Genomic DNA, 15,533 nt, shown 5'->3' on the forward strand with positions numbered 1-15,533 from the left:
ATCAGTTGTCCTAAAAATGTCCTTTAGAGCAAAACGAAATCTAAGATAATGTATTTTTTCAGTTGTATGTCTCTTTATTCTAAGTTGGAACCATTCTTGAGTCTTTATATTTTATGACATTTATATTTTTGAAGCATACTGGCCAGATATATTGTAGAATGTTCCTCAATTAGACTTGTTGTTTACCTGATGACTAATGATGTCAAGCATCTTCTCATGTGTTAATTGTCCATTTTTCTTTCTTCCTTGGAGGTCATGTGATTAATGTCTATTCAGAATATGTAGGACCATACCTTCTCAGTTTTTATATCATGTCATTTTTTGTTGAAAACAAGATATTTTAAATAATAGGACAAATCTAGAAATCAGATTCTCTTCTTTCCCTAGGGTTTCTTGTTGTTTCTTTGCTTAGTGACTTTTCTAAATTCTATAAAGTATTTTCTGTCATGCATAGTCACTGAAATCTCTACTCAGGTAACCTGGTGACTGGACAAAATCTCCTTAGGTCCCTTGAACCGTAAGCCTCCAGCCTTTGCCAAGGGGCTGTGTGTGGATCACATTGTGACACACCTTCCACACTCAGCTAGGCAGTTGACAGCTCTTTTCATTTCCTGATTTCACAAAACCTCAATTCATCAGAGTTGAAAGCTTAGGACCTTCTCAGGTCTGAGCATTCACACAGCCCTTGGCACGTGCACACTTTGACACATGCACGTAGACATCCAATTCCCCAGCTTTTCCTACCAAGCTTTTTGATTAGCCTGTTGTTTGCTCTGTGATCCACTGCCTCAGACAGCCACGATGTTCAACAGTTTCCCCTGTTTGTCTTCAGCAAACATCCCCAGGGAAAGGCTGTACATGAGTTCTGAGTCAGGTCAAGTAAAAACAGCTTTGGGAGGAGGGTCTTCCAGGTCAAGTGATGACAGGTCTCTGGGAATGGGAGTTTGAGGGAGTCCATTTTGCCCCCTCCATTGACTGCCAGGCTACCAGTTTTCAAGGCCAGCGGCAGAACTTAGGTGTGGCATGGAATAGGAATAATACAAGTTTAAAATGCCATAAAGTGCATCTAAGATTCAGCCATTTTCTATGAATAAATGCTCCCCAGATTGCTGCAAGCCTTCAGTTAGTTTCCAGAGTTCTGAAAAAGCTTGTTTTGCCAGTGATCTCGGTGCCTTTAGAGATGAGAATTTTCAGACATCGTTACTCTTATTTCCACTGATGTCACTCACCACTGTTTGCTCTTTACTTTGAAAATTAGATGATTATAGTTTAGGTATTCTAAAAAACAGAAAAATCATTTTTGTGTTCTAGCATTATTACTGTATCAATTGGTGATTTTTTTTTTTTTTTTTTAGCAGAATCTCTCTAGAAATCAAGAAGCTGTTGCAAAAGAAATGAAGGAAAATGCAGATGCCTATAGACAGAAAGTGGATCTTGAAGAACACATGTTTCATAGACTGATAGGAACCGATCAAACTCAGAACCAAAAAATTCATAAGGTAAACATGGTAAATTTAGTGTCTATAGAGGGGAGAATTTCCATCTACTGTTCTTTTTAAAGAAGGAATTCAATATTGAACCCTATAAAGTTAGTTTCTTTGCTTCAGTCATCACAATTCCTAGAAACTCAACATTATTTTATTTGCAGGTTTCACTGACAGCATATCCATGTGTCTTTTATACTCCTTGACAATTTCAGGACTTGTAAGAAAATACAAGGGAAATAACTTTGTGAATGATACTGTCCTACATTAAGTCTTAGAAATTATACCTGAGTAGATTAGTTGCAAAACATCAGGTCTCTGCCTGGTATATAAGCCAGCATTTTCCAAGTGTATTCTGTAGAATATCAGTAACTTAGTGTTAAATAAAATGGAGATGACAAGTATTGAAAAAGCTGTCTTAAAAGTTAGGCTTTTTCATGCCAGATTTGAAGATATATGGTACATTGTGAATCTTTGAGAAATTTTCTTAAACTTATAGAATTTTGGGGGGAGTATCCTTTCAGAAATGCTGACTTAAATGAATTGAAATGGAATTTGAGGCCTTCAGGGAAGAACTTTGTTATCCCTTTAGCAAAATGTTAAATGGGTCTATGGCGGGGCCAGGCCTTGTCCCAAAAGCCAGGAATAAGTGTAAGATCTCCCTGCCTCTGTTCTGTGCCTTGACTGTTTCCCCAAGAATAACACCCCCTGCCTTTTTTCCTTACAGGCTTTTGTCCAGTCTGTAAGATAAGTTCTTCTGACTCCTTTTCAAAGGATTAAAACATGGAAATTATTTAATTCTCCCCGCCCCTTAGCCTAGAAGTTCTCAACCTTGGCTGTACATTAGAACCACCTGGAGAGTGCTCTGGAAGTACCAGTATCCAGCTGCTCCAGAGAGCAATTTAGTTGGTTTGTGCTGGAGCCTGGACATTGGTTTAAACACTGAGGTGATGCTAATATGCAGCCAGAATTGTGAACATCTGTAATGGACACTTGGAGACACTGAATGGATGTACCATATTTTATGTAGTCAAGTCTAATCTTGTTTCTGAAATTTACGAATTCTTAGTTAATTGAAGAAAATTTGGCGAAAGCGGAACAAGCATGTCTAAATACTGACTGGCGAATTCAAGCTTTACATAAACAAAGGTGCAGTGATCTACACCGAAATGAATGTTACCAGGAAATAGCTAAACTCCTTCGGAAAAACAGGAAGAAAGAAATAGAAGTATTAAACGCCATGATGGAAGGAGAAGCTAAAAAGGTAAGAATCATGTTATAAACTTCTTGTTATTTAAATCTTGAAATAGTATGTAATCAAGTGGCAAAAGCATCAACCAAATAATTTTTGTTCAAAAACATCTTAAAGATGATCTAATTTTAATAGGTATTGCTCAGAAAAGTCCAATATTGATGCCACCTAAGAATGACTAACCCACTGCAGTATTCTTGCTTAGAGAATCCCATGGACAGAGGAGCCTGGCAGGCTGCAATCCGTAGGATCGCAAAGAATCAGACAGGACTGCAGCAACTTGGCATGCACACAGGCAAGAAGGACATGACAAGAATGAGTGTCTTTCTCAGTTACATCAGTGTTTCAACTTTCCAGCTTCCTGTATTTGTTCTGGCTCATTGTATACTAGCACTTTAATTCACTGAATTTTTTATACTAATAACATAAAAGACTTTGAACAGTTAGGAAATATATAGAGAGCTACTAGTAACAAAACCCAAAATAACTGTAACTACAAGCAAGATAGAAATATTTTTCTTTTTCACATGAAGAAGTCTGGAGTAGGCAGTCTAGGGTTGGTATCCTGTCTCCAAGATCATCAGGAAAACTGCATCCTTGAACTTTTCTGCACGACTTCCTGGAGTATGGTTTTCATTCGCAAGGACACCTTTCCACCCTTTAATTTTAAAAACTCAAAAAAAAAAAAAAACCAAACCCAAAACACCTCAGTCCCTTAATATTTGAGATCTGAAATGTACTGAAATGAATTATTTCAGTGACAGCTGGGACCTACATGTTTACGTGGCACTGAGGCTTTGAGTGGTAGGGACGTCAGAAGTGCCTCTGCTTTCAAGGCTCTTCAACAGCCTTGAGCCAGGATAGGGACCCAGATTGCCTAATACCAAGGAGAGGAAACAAACAGGCTTATTTCACTGTAGGAACTTGCATTTAGCGCAGTCATTATGTCATTTTTTTTTTTTATTGTATCTAGTGGGAGGAAGCTGAAGAAAAAGACTTTCATTTGAAATCAGAAAAGAAAACTGCTGCTCTTTCAGATGCATCTAGAAGATGGTTCCTAGAGAAAGAGATACATGATGCTCAGCATCCATGTGATAAAGGTGAGCATTCCTTCACAGTGTTATACATTCGTTCATTTCGTATGGTCTCTTATCATGGATAAATCCTTACATGTGTTTTGGCACTTATAGTCAAATTATTGCTCAGCTGAAAGATAATCACTAGTTACTATTTTTTGGTTGGGAAGACTGGGCTGAGGAGGTGGGGCTGTTTAAAAAAAAAAAGCTCCAAGAAAAATTTCTCAACTATCCTATAGAATTCTGTTTTATTCCATGGTTTCATGGTCCTGCTGCTGTTGCTGCGTCACTTCAGTCGTGTCCGACTCTCTGCAGTCCTGGTGGACAGCAGCCCACTGGGCTCCACCGTCCCTGGGATTCTCCAGGCAAAAACACTGGAGTGGGTTGCCGTTTCCTTCTCCAAAGCATGAAAGTGAAAAGTGAAAGGGAAGTCGCTCAGTCGTGTCCGACTCTTAGCGACCGCATGAACTGCAACCTACCAGGTTCCTCCATCCATGGAATTTTCCACACAAAGAGTACTGGAGTGGGTTGCCATTGCTGGGCATCCCCTTAATATACTAGAATATAATTTGTTCCCAAAGTGCTATATTTAGTTAATTTTAGTTTAAAAAAAAAAAAAGTGTGCTTTGCCCATAACTGGTCCTCAGAACAGCAGTACACGAAAGTAGCATGAGGAAACTTCTTATAGGATCTAATCAAACATTAGGTTTTGGTGCAAGGCTTCCCTGGTGGCTCAGCTGATAAAGAATCCACCTGCAATGCAGGAGACCTGGGTTTGATCCCTGAGTTGGGAAGATCCCCTGGAGAAAGGAAAGGCTACCCACTCCAGTATTCTGGCCTGAAGAATTCCATGAACTGTATAGTCTATGGGGTTGCAAAGAGTCAGACACGACTGAGTGACTTTCACTTTTCACTTACAGTGGCATTCAATGAAAAGTCAAAATTGTAACTTAAAATTCTAAAACAATACAGATACTCCACAGACTATACAGTCCATGGAATTCTCCAGGCCAGAATACTAGAGTGGGTAGCCTTTCCCTTCTCCAGGGGATCTTCCCAACCCAGGGGATCGAACCCAGGTCTCCTGCATTGCAGGCAGATTCTTTACCAGCTTAGCCACAAGGGAAGCCCAATACAGATACAGGGAACTTTTAGTTTACTATACCTTATATTGTTTCAGTCTTTTATAAAATGTGTATGTATTACTTTTTAAAACAACAGCCTTATTGCTATATAATTCACATGCCATACCATTCACCTATACAAAGTTTATAATTCAATGGTATTGTTACCATATATTGGATATATTCAGAGTGGTGCAGCCATCACCACAATCAACTCTAGAACATTTTCAGCACCCCCGATAACCCCATGCCCATTTGCAGTCATACCTCATTTCCTGTCACTCCCCCAGCCCCTGGCAACCACTAATCTACTCCTGTCTCTGTAGACTTGCCTGTTCAGGAAATTTCATGTAAATAGAATCATATAATATGTAGTCCTTTGTATCTGACTTCTTTCACCTAGATAATGTTTTGAGGTTCAACCATGTCGTAGCAGGTATCAGTACTTCAGTCCTTTTTAATGCTGAGTAATAGTCCACTGTATGTGTATTCCATGTTTTATTTATCCATTCATTAACTGGTGGACATTGGGTTATGTCTAGTTCGGGGCTTTTATGACTAATGCAGCTGTGTATTACCTTCTTAATTACTTTTGTAGGGCACAAATTTGAAAAGTAAAAATAGAAATTAGATGCTATCATGCTTATTTAACTAGGCTGCTTTTGAAACCCCTCATTACCTCTCATGCTTTTGAGTTTAGGTCTCAAATAGTACTCAGAGCCCTTAGGCAAGCTGTGTTTAAAACCTGCATGTAGAAGACCCCAACCACTGGAGCCGCCTTACTCCCTAACCCTGTCACACTGACCCCTACATTAGAAGAAAACAATAGACCCTTTTCAAGAACCTCTGAATTTAGAGATAGTAAAAGGGAAGAAACTGCAAAAGACTGCCTGCTCTGTAGTCTGCCTGCATCTGGGTCTCCCACCTCCATGGTGTCTTCCTGTTCTGTCCCCTACGTTTTGTCGACATCCCTGAGTTTCACCAGTCAGAGAGTGTGTGGTTGATAATCATCCATCTTCAAAAGGCATATGTATAAGGATTTGATCATTGCCTTAATCAGGGTATAGAAATTAAATCCATGTCATTTAATCCTAAAACCAGGGGATAATCAGCTGTAATTGGGAAAATGGCATTTTGATCACAGGCGCTTGCCTTGGTTTGTCACTCAGAGCTGGAAGGGAGACACAGGAAGTGGAAACAGGCAAGTGTGCCAACAACAGACCGGTTATTTAAATGTTGCCTAGTGCCGGTCTCTCTTAGCAATAGGGAGGATATTCTTACCGTTTCCCAGAAAACAGAACCTTCTGGACAATATGAGTGGCCCTTGCTGACCCTAAAATCCCAGGCCCATAAACTTAAATTGAAGCTGAATAGCAATGTCTTATAAAATTAGTCCAGATTTGTAATGGGCAAAAGATTTGAACAGTTCTCCAAAGAAGATACTCAAATGGCCAACACACATATGAAGAGCTGTTCAGCTTAAATTAGTCATTGTGCTTGCATGCTAAGTTGCTTCAGTCATATCCGACTCTTTGCAACATCATGGACTGTAGCCCGCCAGGCTCCTCCGTCCATGGGGATTCTCCAGGCAAGAATACTAGAGTGGGTTGCCATGCCCTCTTCCAGGGGATCTTCCTAAGTTAGTCATTAGGGAAATACAAATCAAAACCACATGGGAAAAAAAATTAAAAATCAGATGCAGCTTCACGATCAGTTAGCATCGATGTAATCCATTAACAGGTGTGGGCAAGGACCAGCCAAACCAGAGCAGTGCTGGTGGGAATGTGGCGTGGCACAGCCGCTGCGGGAAACAATCCCGCAGTTCCTCAGAAGGTTAAACACAGAGGGACTGTATGACCCAGAAGTTCTACTCCTATATACACACCCAGAGAATTGAAAATATATCCCTGCAAAAACTTGTATACTGAATTGCCCACAGCATCAATGTTCATAATAGCCAAAAAAAAGGGAAACAACCCAAATACCCATCAAACGAGGAATGGATAAAATAAATTGGTGTACCCATACAATGGAATTTTATAGTGATAAAAAGGAATTAACTGATTCATGCTACAAAATGGATGGACCTTGAGAATCTTATGCTAAGTTAAAGAAGGTAGACCAGAAGGCTGCATGTTATATGCTTCTCTTCATGAAATGTCCGGAATAGGCAAAGCTCTAGAGGCAGAAGTGGGTTAGTGGTTTGCAGGTGGGAGCAGTAGGGGAGTGGGCTACCAGTGCATACGGGGTTTATTTTGGGGATGGTGAAAATGTTCTAGAACTAGTGGTGATGATTACACAACCCTCAGTGTACTAAAAACACTGAATTGTACCCTTCAAAGGGGTGAATTTTGTGGTAAGTGAATTATCTTAACAAAATTTATTGTTTTAATGACATTAGTAAATGCTGGTGGCCAGGCGGAGCCATTGGACCAGGTTTTTAAAATGACTGGGCCTTGAAGAAAGGGAGGAGCCTGGAGCAGTGGGAGGACTGTTCAGGGAGGCAGGATCTCATGGTGAGGTGACAGGAAGACCTAGTCCCAGCTTCACGGCAAAGGAAGACAAGGCTCAAATAAACTTAGCCAGAGTCACCAAGCTGTGTCCTTCTGGTTAGTTTATTTACTCGTGTTTAATCTGTGTTTATTAGGAAGTGTTTCCTGGTGTTGTTTCCTCATTTGTAAAATGAGAAGAGTGTGGACTAGGTGATCTGTAATTTTGTTACAGTTCTAACATTGTATTACACCATTTTCTAACCCCTCATGGTTTGCAGGCTTCCCCAAGGATCTCTCTCAGGAACACATACATACATACACACTGTTTTCCCGTACCAGTTTTGTGCATTGACCAATTAAAGCCTCCATGACTACCCTCATATAAGAGTTGCTTCAGTCATGTCCGACCCTTTGCAACCCCATGGATGGTAGCCCACCAGGCTCCTTTGTCCATGAGATTCTCCAGGCAAGAATACTGGAGAGGGTCACCACGCCCTCCTCCAGGGGATCTTCTCGACCCAGGGATCGAACCCACATCTCTTGTGTCTCCTGCATTGGTAGACAGATTCTTTACCACTAGTACCACCTTGTCTGAGACAGAACTTGTTAAAAATAATTAATCAGTGGCAGAAACTTGCCTGTCATGGTGATTCAGGTTAGGCTAACTGGTGCACAGGGCTTCAGTACAAGGATGGTTCGAGAGAGTGACAGGGACCCTCAGTGCCAGGCTGAGCAGTTGGGCTTCATCCTGTTTACCAGCCTGGCAGACAGCAGAGTGACCTGTGGAAGACCGAGAACAGGGCTTCCCTCCCAGCCAAGGAATGCAGTTAGGGAAAGGAAGGAAATTTAGTTTGTTCCTTTTTGCTCTTTTTGAATTTTGTGTGGCACATGTAGTACCACTTTAGAAAAAGGTAATTTTAAATAATAAGAATTACCTTTGGGGCTTTAAAATAAATACCTTAATTAAATGAAGGAAATAAGCAAGCTACAGTACAAGAAGTACAGAAAAAAGAACTTTTACCTTTCTGTTATAATTAGCAAGTGACTGGCAATTTTTTAGGTGCATTACAAATTGTTTTTTTAAAAAATACATATTTGGGGACTTCCCTGGTGGCTCAGTGGTAAAGAATCTGCCTGCCAATGCGGGAGATGCAGGTTTGATCCCTGGTCCAGAAAGATCCCACCTGCCACGGAGCAACTAAGCCCGTGTGCCACTACTACTGAGTCTGTGCTCTAGAGCCCGGGAGCCCCCACTCCTGAGCCCTCCTGCCCCAACTACTGAAGCCCAAACACCCTAAGAGCCCATGCTCGGCAACAAGAGAGGCCGAGCACTGGGCGCTGCAACTAGAGAAGAGCCCACACAGCAACTAAAACCCAGCACAGCCAAAAACAAAATTATTTTTTTTAAATACATATTCAGGACCTGACCAATGGTGATTTAATTTCGTAGATCTAAGATAGAAACTGGAAAGCTAGATTTTTGTTTTAAAGTTTTACAGGTGAATCTGCTCAGCAGTGTTTGAAATGTTGCTATAAGCAAAGGAGGGAACCATTGGCCCCTCCGTGTTTATAACCCAGCCCTTTGGCAGGATGAATTAAGCAGCTGTGGGCAGGATGGATTTGGGAGGACAAATGAGAGACAAGGAACTATGCAAACTCAGACTTGGCAGGATCTGATATGTGAATCATCTCTGCAGTGGTGGTTGCCCAGCCTATGCCAGAGCACTAACAGAGCTGTGAGCACATTGCCTTATTCCATTTTCTACCACTATTTTATTTAAAAGTTGTTCCTTCCTTACATATAGTTGAATCTACTCTTCTTTTTGTAAATCTTCTGATTAAAAACTGTTCTCTGGTCAGTGAAGTGAAAGTTGCACAGTTGTGTCCGATTCTTTTCGACCCCATGGACTATAGAGTTGATGGAATTCTCCAGGCCGGAATACTGGAGTGGGTAGCCTTTCCCTTCTTCAGGGGATCTTCCCAACCCAGGGATCGAACCCAGGTCTCCTGCATTGCAGGCAGATTCTTTACCAGCTGAGCCACAAGGGAAGCCCATTCTCTGGTCAGAATGGCCATCAGAAAAGTTTCTAAAAATATACTGGAGAGAGTGTGGAGAAAAGGGAACCTTCCTACAGAACTGATGGCGAGGTAAATTGGTGCAGCCACTGTGGAGAACAGTGTGGGGGTGCCTTTAAAAACTAAATATAGAATTACCGTATGGTCTAGTAGTTCCACTCGTGGGCACGTATCCAAAAAAGACAGAAATTCAAATTCAAAAAGATACATGCTCCCCGTTGTTCATTGCAGCACTATTCACGATAGCCAAGACACAGAAGCAAACTTAGATGTACACTGATGGATAGTGGATAAAGAAGATGTGGTACATGTATACAATGGAATACTACTCAGCCTTGAAGAAGAACACCATTTGCTGCAATATGGATGGACACAGGGATTACCATACCATGTGAAGTACGCCAGAGAAAGTCAAATATCATATCACTTACATGTGGAATCTAAAGAAATGATACAAATGAACTTATTTACAAACAGACTCACAGACAGAAAACAAACTTATAGTTACCAAAGGGGGAAGCAGGGGGAGAAGGATAAATTAGTATGGGATTAACAGATACATACACAACTGTATATAAAATAAAGACCTACTGTATGACACAGGGAACTATATTCAGTATCTTGTAATAACCCAGAATATAGAGGAATATGAAAAAGAATACATAACTGAATCACTTTGCTATACACTTGAGACTAATGCAACATTGTAAATAAACTACAGTTACGCACTTACTACCTCTGCCACATGATAGCCCTTCAATTACTTGAAGATGACTCATTCTATTTCCTGACACCAGTTCAAATTAGTCATTTGGTAATCCATTGTCTTGGGCTTCCCAGGTGGCTCAGTTGTGAAGAATTCACCTGCAATGCAGGAGAAAGGAGTTTGATCCCTGGGTCAGGAAGTTCCCCTAGAGAAGGGAATGGCAACCTGCTCCACTTGGGGTTGCATAGAGTCGACATGACTTAGCATGCACACACATTATCGCAAAGACTGATTGAGCTAAAACTGTGAGTTGAAACCATTAGCTGAAGTTCTTGAGCCCAGGTAAAGGCAAGTGTCATCTTGCTGAGTCTGACCCAAGCAGTCTGGGTCCGACTCGTGGAGGCTTGGGCCCTAGTGCCGGGAGTAGAAAGGAAGGGGCATCCTAAGCCAAGAAATAAAGACTCTGATATCTTATTGGATGTAAAGCTGTAGGGTTAGGAGACAGCAAAAACAAAGCTAAAGGATGGGGATTCAAAAAACAGGAGGCACTGGTTAGGTGTGGACGCTGCCATGCTTCCCAGTCTTAAGAAGCCCGGGTGAGCCTCGCCCATCGCTGCGTCTGGTGTGCTGTGTCCTGTGATCAAGCCCCGCTTGGGTAAAGCCGATAGAGATCAGCTCCCAGTTCTCAAGAAAGGCTTGCTAACCACGTTTCATAGTCTCTCCCAGCAGTTGTTTGGGATCTCTGTCCTAGCAGCTGTATTTTTCAGTGGTCTGTTGGTTTTTTGGTTTTTTGCTAAAGGTGTTTTTAAAGTACTTTACTTTCAGCTCAGCTTTTAATTCTCAGTAACTGCAATTTTGCTTGCCTTTTGAATTGTGACAGCATTCTTCCCAGAGTAGAAAAGTAAGGGGCTTTTTATCCTTGGCAATTTTAATTTACTAGGGACCATTTGGAATTAATCAAGGCTTTCTATACACTCCACTCTTTCATTTTTTTTCCACTTTTATAACAGTAGTGCCCAAGTGCCGAGATGAACAGGTCGCCTCAGGCTGTCTGCCTAGAGCCTCACAATTAAATGACATTTCTGAAATGGAGTCCTTGACACAGAGTAAGTCGATGAACAAGAAAGATGTCTCCTATCATGTTAGATTTAGCAATGTTTAAGCAAGAGTGGGGGTGTCCCAGGTGGCTCAGTGGTAAAGAATCCTCCTGCCAACCCAGGAGACATGGGTTCAGTCCCTGGGTCAGGAAGATCCCCTGGAGAAGGAAATGGCAACCCACTCCAGTATTGCTGCCTGGAGAATCCCATGGACAGAGGAGCCTGACAGGTTGCAGTCCATTAGGGTCGCAAAGAGTCAGACACAACTCAGCAACTAAACAATAACAAGGCAAGATTGTGGCTTAAATTATATTTACAGCACATTGAGACCATTTTCCCAGGGCACTGACCATGGAAATCCTAAAGTGGAAGCGGCAAGATTCTCAAGTTTCCAGCTGGGGAAAACTGGGTCAGACCAAACCCCAAGGAAGGAAGGTCTGCCAGGCGTCATTAATGCAGCTGTTTCCTCAGCACAGCGCTGCTGCCCGAAGCGCAGCTGGAGGCGCCGACGGAGTCTGTCCCTGACTAAATGAATGATATTCGTAACTACTTTTTTACATCCTTGTGAAAAGAAAATCTCAGGATTAGTTTTCAAAGCTATTCCATATTTGAGTTTTCTCGACTCTTTTGGGCTGAGCTGCCTCCAGCAACCATTGGAAACGAGTCTGCTCTGGACTCCAAGATGCACTGTGGGGCCAGCTCGCTCAGAATTGCTGAGGGCAAAGGGCTCTGTGCTGATCAATTGCCTTTTGATCCCTTGACTTGATTCACTGGAGGTTTTTGTTTATTTCTGGAAGGAATGGGATGGAATGGAAACATCTTACAGAAATGCAGTCACAGAGTTACCCCATAAAGGAGCTAACAGTTTCCCCTGTAAAGGACTTGGTTTGTTTTTAAAAGGAGGGGAGAGGACAGGAAACTCAGACTCTTCAACCAACTTCTTCAATAAAACTGTCATATAAATGAAGCAGAACTTTACAAGGTCCTTTGAGTTCTTTTAGAAGAACAGATTTTTACAGAATGTCCCCAAAAGACCAGCTTTATAAAAAATATACCTAACAACAAGTCATGAGTTCCAGTATGGTATAAAATACATTCACTAACATACATACTCTTACGTGCATCTCTAAACACTGTGTCAGGATATGAAATTAACCAAAAGTCATGCATAAGTCAGATGAAAGTACAGAAGATTCTCAACTGTTCTCTACTCCAACACATCAGAATTTTTACCTAGATATTCTAAACTTCAAAATCGAGTTGACATTTGGCAAGTTTCTTACTTGGCAACAAAATGAAAAAGCATAAATGTTTTATTCCTTGGGGGAAAATAGTTTTCAGAAATTGAAGCTCTTTGGGTATGTAAGTTTCAGAGAAGTATGTTTTTAAGATGCTTCTTTATTGAATTCCAATATTTACTACCCCTCTAAATCAATATGAAATGGCTGTTACACTTAGACACATTGTAACATTCTAAGCTTGATTCTGGACTTTCCTTGTGTTGGCCATTATAAAAAGTACTTGATTTATGTATTGAATCATTAGAAAGTGGTCATGGTGTATATTTCACTATTAATTTTGGCACCTTGGAATTTTCTCATTACAATAAATATCATGGTGAAAAAACTTACTATTGTAAAAAACTCAGATTCTCTCTTAGACAAGCTTTCTTCCTGATTTAAAAGTTAATCTTTATTCTCCCCCCCCCCCAAAAAAAAGATAACCAAAAGCAAATAAGTTCTCTAATAGCATTTGTTCAATCCACCAAATATTTGACTTGTAAATGGAACCTCACGGGACCAGGTAATACGTTAGGCTTTTCCGTGTAAGACATTTGGTTTAGAATATTCATTTCATTATTGGTCTTTGCAACATATTTATCTTTAAACGCTATACCATTGCTCAAACTAACTACTGTTAATTTAAAATTTTGTTTCCAAGTTTCATTAAACCAGAGAAAAATGCATTGGGACGCCATGGAACAGGATCTCATGGAGAGAGTGAGAAACCTCCGCCAGAGACTCGCCACCCAGGCTCAGAACAGATGTCAAACGCCTCACCTTTTGGCTACATAGGAGGCTGGTCACCTTGAGACAGTCAGAGAACAAGATACTTATTTTGCAATCAGTGCTGCTGATTTTCAGATTATTTATTTCAAATGCCTATAAAGATCAACCTTTTGTACGGAAAATGTGTGTATAAAAATTATGTGTTCTTAATTCTGGTGGTTTGGGACTTGTAAATGGCTTATTATTATTATACTTTTAACAATAAAAAATATTTGAAGCTTTTAAAGCTTTGTATGAGGCCCTTTCAGGTTGCAGGGACCGGCATGAACCTCAAGGACTTGATGAGGTTTAATTTTAAAGATAAATGGAGAACTAAAGAACAGGACAGCATCTCAATAGCTGTGCATCCAGGACCTGAACTCAGCAGCAGCTGCAGACCACAAGCAGTGAGGAGAGGCCCGCCCCAAGGGCCCCTCCATCCCCCAGAAGCCGGGCCTCCCCTCACCGGCGACCCCACTGCACTCACCACACCCAGCCGCCGTCTTTGCTTCTCCACGAGGCACTGACAGCTCCACGGCACAGCTGCTCCCGGCTTCATCATCTTGGCTGGCAGATCACTTCCCTGAACCCACTTCTAAAAGGAGCATAGAAATAGCACATGGTCAGGTTCCTGGTATAGTGCTTAACACACTGAGCACTGTACAGAAGAGCATTTTTTTTTTTTTTTTTTTTTGGCACAAAGTATAACCTTATGGTAAACCAAATGCTCTCTTTTTTCCAAAGTCCTCAGATAATATCCCATCACTGTGCAAGGCATTGGATTCCCAGGAGCACTTTGTCAGCCTCATTGTCTTTCTGTCTGTTTTCAGTTAGGTGTAAACATGCCTTCATGGTCCAGGTGTGTGCCACAACAAAATCACAGGATATAAAATATTTTGGGTGTGATGGGAACTTTAGATGAGTCATCTCTAGCTCGCCAACAGCATTCGACTTCTAAAATACTGTGATTCTGCCAACTAGAATTAGCTGGTTATTGCGTTTCTTACCTCTACTTCAAGTCCTCTTTTACTAGAATTTACATCCACTCATATTGATTTTGCAAACTACACAGAGTCCTCTTTTATAATACTTGAACCTTCTTCATAAAGTTTCTATTCATCCAGTGAAAGTGAGTTATACATTCAGTCACATAAAGTTCTTTATTACATTCCTCCTTCCGGTTTTCTTTAAGCCTACGATTCTCCCAATAATAATCTTGATAAAGTCACTGGCTTAGCAGAGTTCAGATACTTGGCTGAGTCTCTTCAGTCACGTGGGTTTGGTTGTTATTTCAAAGGTTATCACAGTTACTGAAGTATATTTTTGATTATGTCTTCCTGCCTCTTGACAGTCTGTCCTCAACCTGACCCCAGTTCCTTCATAATATAAATTCTCAGGGAATTGAATGAAGATTGAGCTTGGCTAAAATTCTTCCCACACTGGCTACATTCACAGAGCTTTTCTCCAGTACTCCTCTGAGTTAGCTGGAGAAGAGCAGTTCCTAAAGGCCTTTTCGTATCACATTCACAGGGTTTCTCTCTGGTTGGAGAAATGCAGTCCTTCAGCTGAATTCCTCTCCACGTCGACTCCAGTTAGAGAGTCCAGTATGGGTTCAGCGGTGACGAATACATTACTAACTTGGTTAAATACCTTTTCACATCTATTGCGTTCACATGGCTACTCTCTGGTCTGAATTCTCTGATGTTGAGCAAGATTTGAGCATTTGCCAAGGCCTTTCCACAGTGCCTCCACTTTGACCATTACAGTGGTAATGACTGCAAGGAATGGCAAAGGCTTAACTTACTAATGTGGGTGCACTTAACATTCTTAATGATTCATCTCAGATCAGTGCTAAGTTCAATCAGGAGATAAACCAGATCATTTGAACGGAAGTCTAGAGTTATTAAACTATGATACTATATAAATGCTAAAGAGGGACTTCCCTGGTAGTCCAGTGGCTAAGACTAAGCATCTAACACAAGGGGCCCTGGTTTGATCCCTGTTTGGGGAATTAGATTCCATGTGCCACAACTAAGAGTTTGCATGCCCCAACTAAAAGATAGCACACATGGTAACGAAGATCCTGAGTATGGCAACTATTAATAAGAGCCAGCGCAGCCAAATATTTAAGGGTACCTAGGGCTGAGAAAGTACCCAAAGAAGGACAAGCTCAGAAAG

The 15,533-nt window shown here is 41.1% G+C and overlaps 1 protein-coding gene and 1 long non-coding RNA gene across 11 annotated transcripts in view; one reads left to right on the forward strand and one right to left on the reverse strand.

Annotated features, from left to right (window-relative positions):
- TBC1D31 (TBC1 domain family member 31) overlaps positions 1-13,602 on the forward strand; it is a 63,310-nt gene extending 49,708 nt beyond the window's left edge. For 4 of the 8 annotated variants that reach the window (XM_006045603.4, XM_044928793.2, XM_025265449.3 and 1 more), the window contains 5 exons: positions 1,356-1,499; positions 2,554-2,748; positions 3,710-3,836; positions 11,221-11,316; positions 13,249-13,602. In XM_006045603.4, the coding sequence (XP_006045665.2) occupies positions 1,356-1,499; positions 2,554-2,748; positions 3,710-3,836; positions 11,221-11,316; positions 13,249-13,382 (696 nt within the window). In that variant the 3' untranslated portion in view covers positions 13,383-13,602. The remainder of the gene's footprint in view (positions 1-1,355; positions 1,500-2,553; positions 2,749-3,709; positions 3,837-11,220; positions 11,317-13,248) is intronic. The other 4 variants (XM_006045604.4, XM_025265450.3, XM_025265452.3 and 1 more) reach the window with 2 other exon arrangements.
- LOC112579206 overlaps positions 1-15,533 on the reverse strand; it is a 66,692-nt gene that overhangs the window by 29,016 nt on the left and 22,143 nt on the right. For all 3 annotated transcript variants that reach the window (XR_006545025.2, XR_006545024.2, XR_003103686.3), the window contains exon 2: positions 13,843-13,950. This is a non-coding gene — a long non-coding RNA (uncharacterized LOC112579206). The remainder of the gene's footprint in view (positions 1-13,842; positions 13,951-15,533) is intronic.

This window comes from Bubalus bubalis, chromosome 15, assembly GCF_019923935.1.
Source record: "Bubalus bubalis isolate 160015118507 breed Murrah chromosome 15, NDDB_SH_1, whole genome shotgun sequence".
Classification (NCBI taxonomy): Eukaryota; Metazoa; Chordata; class Mammalia; order Artiodactyla; family Bovidae; genus Bubalus; species Bubalus bubalis.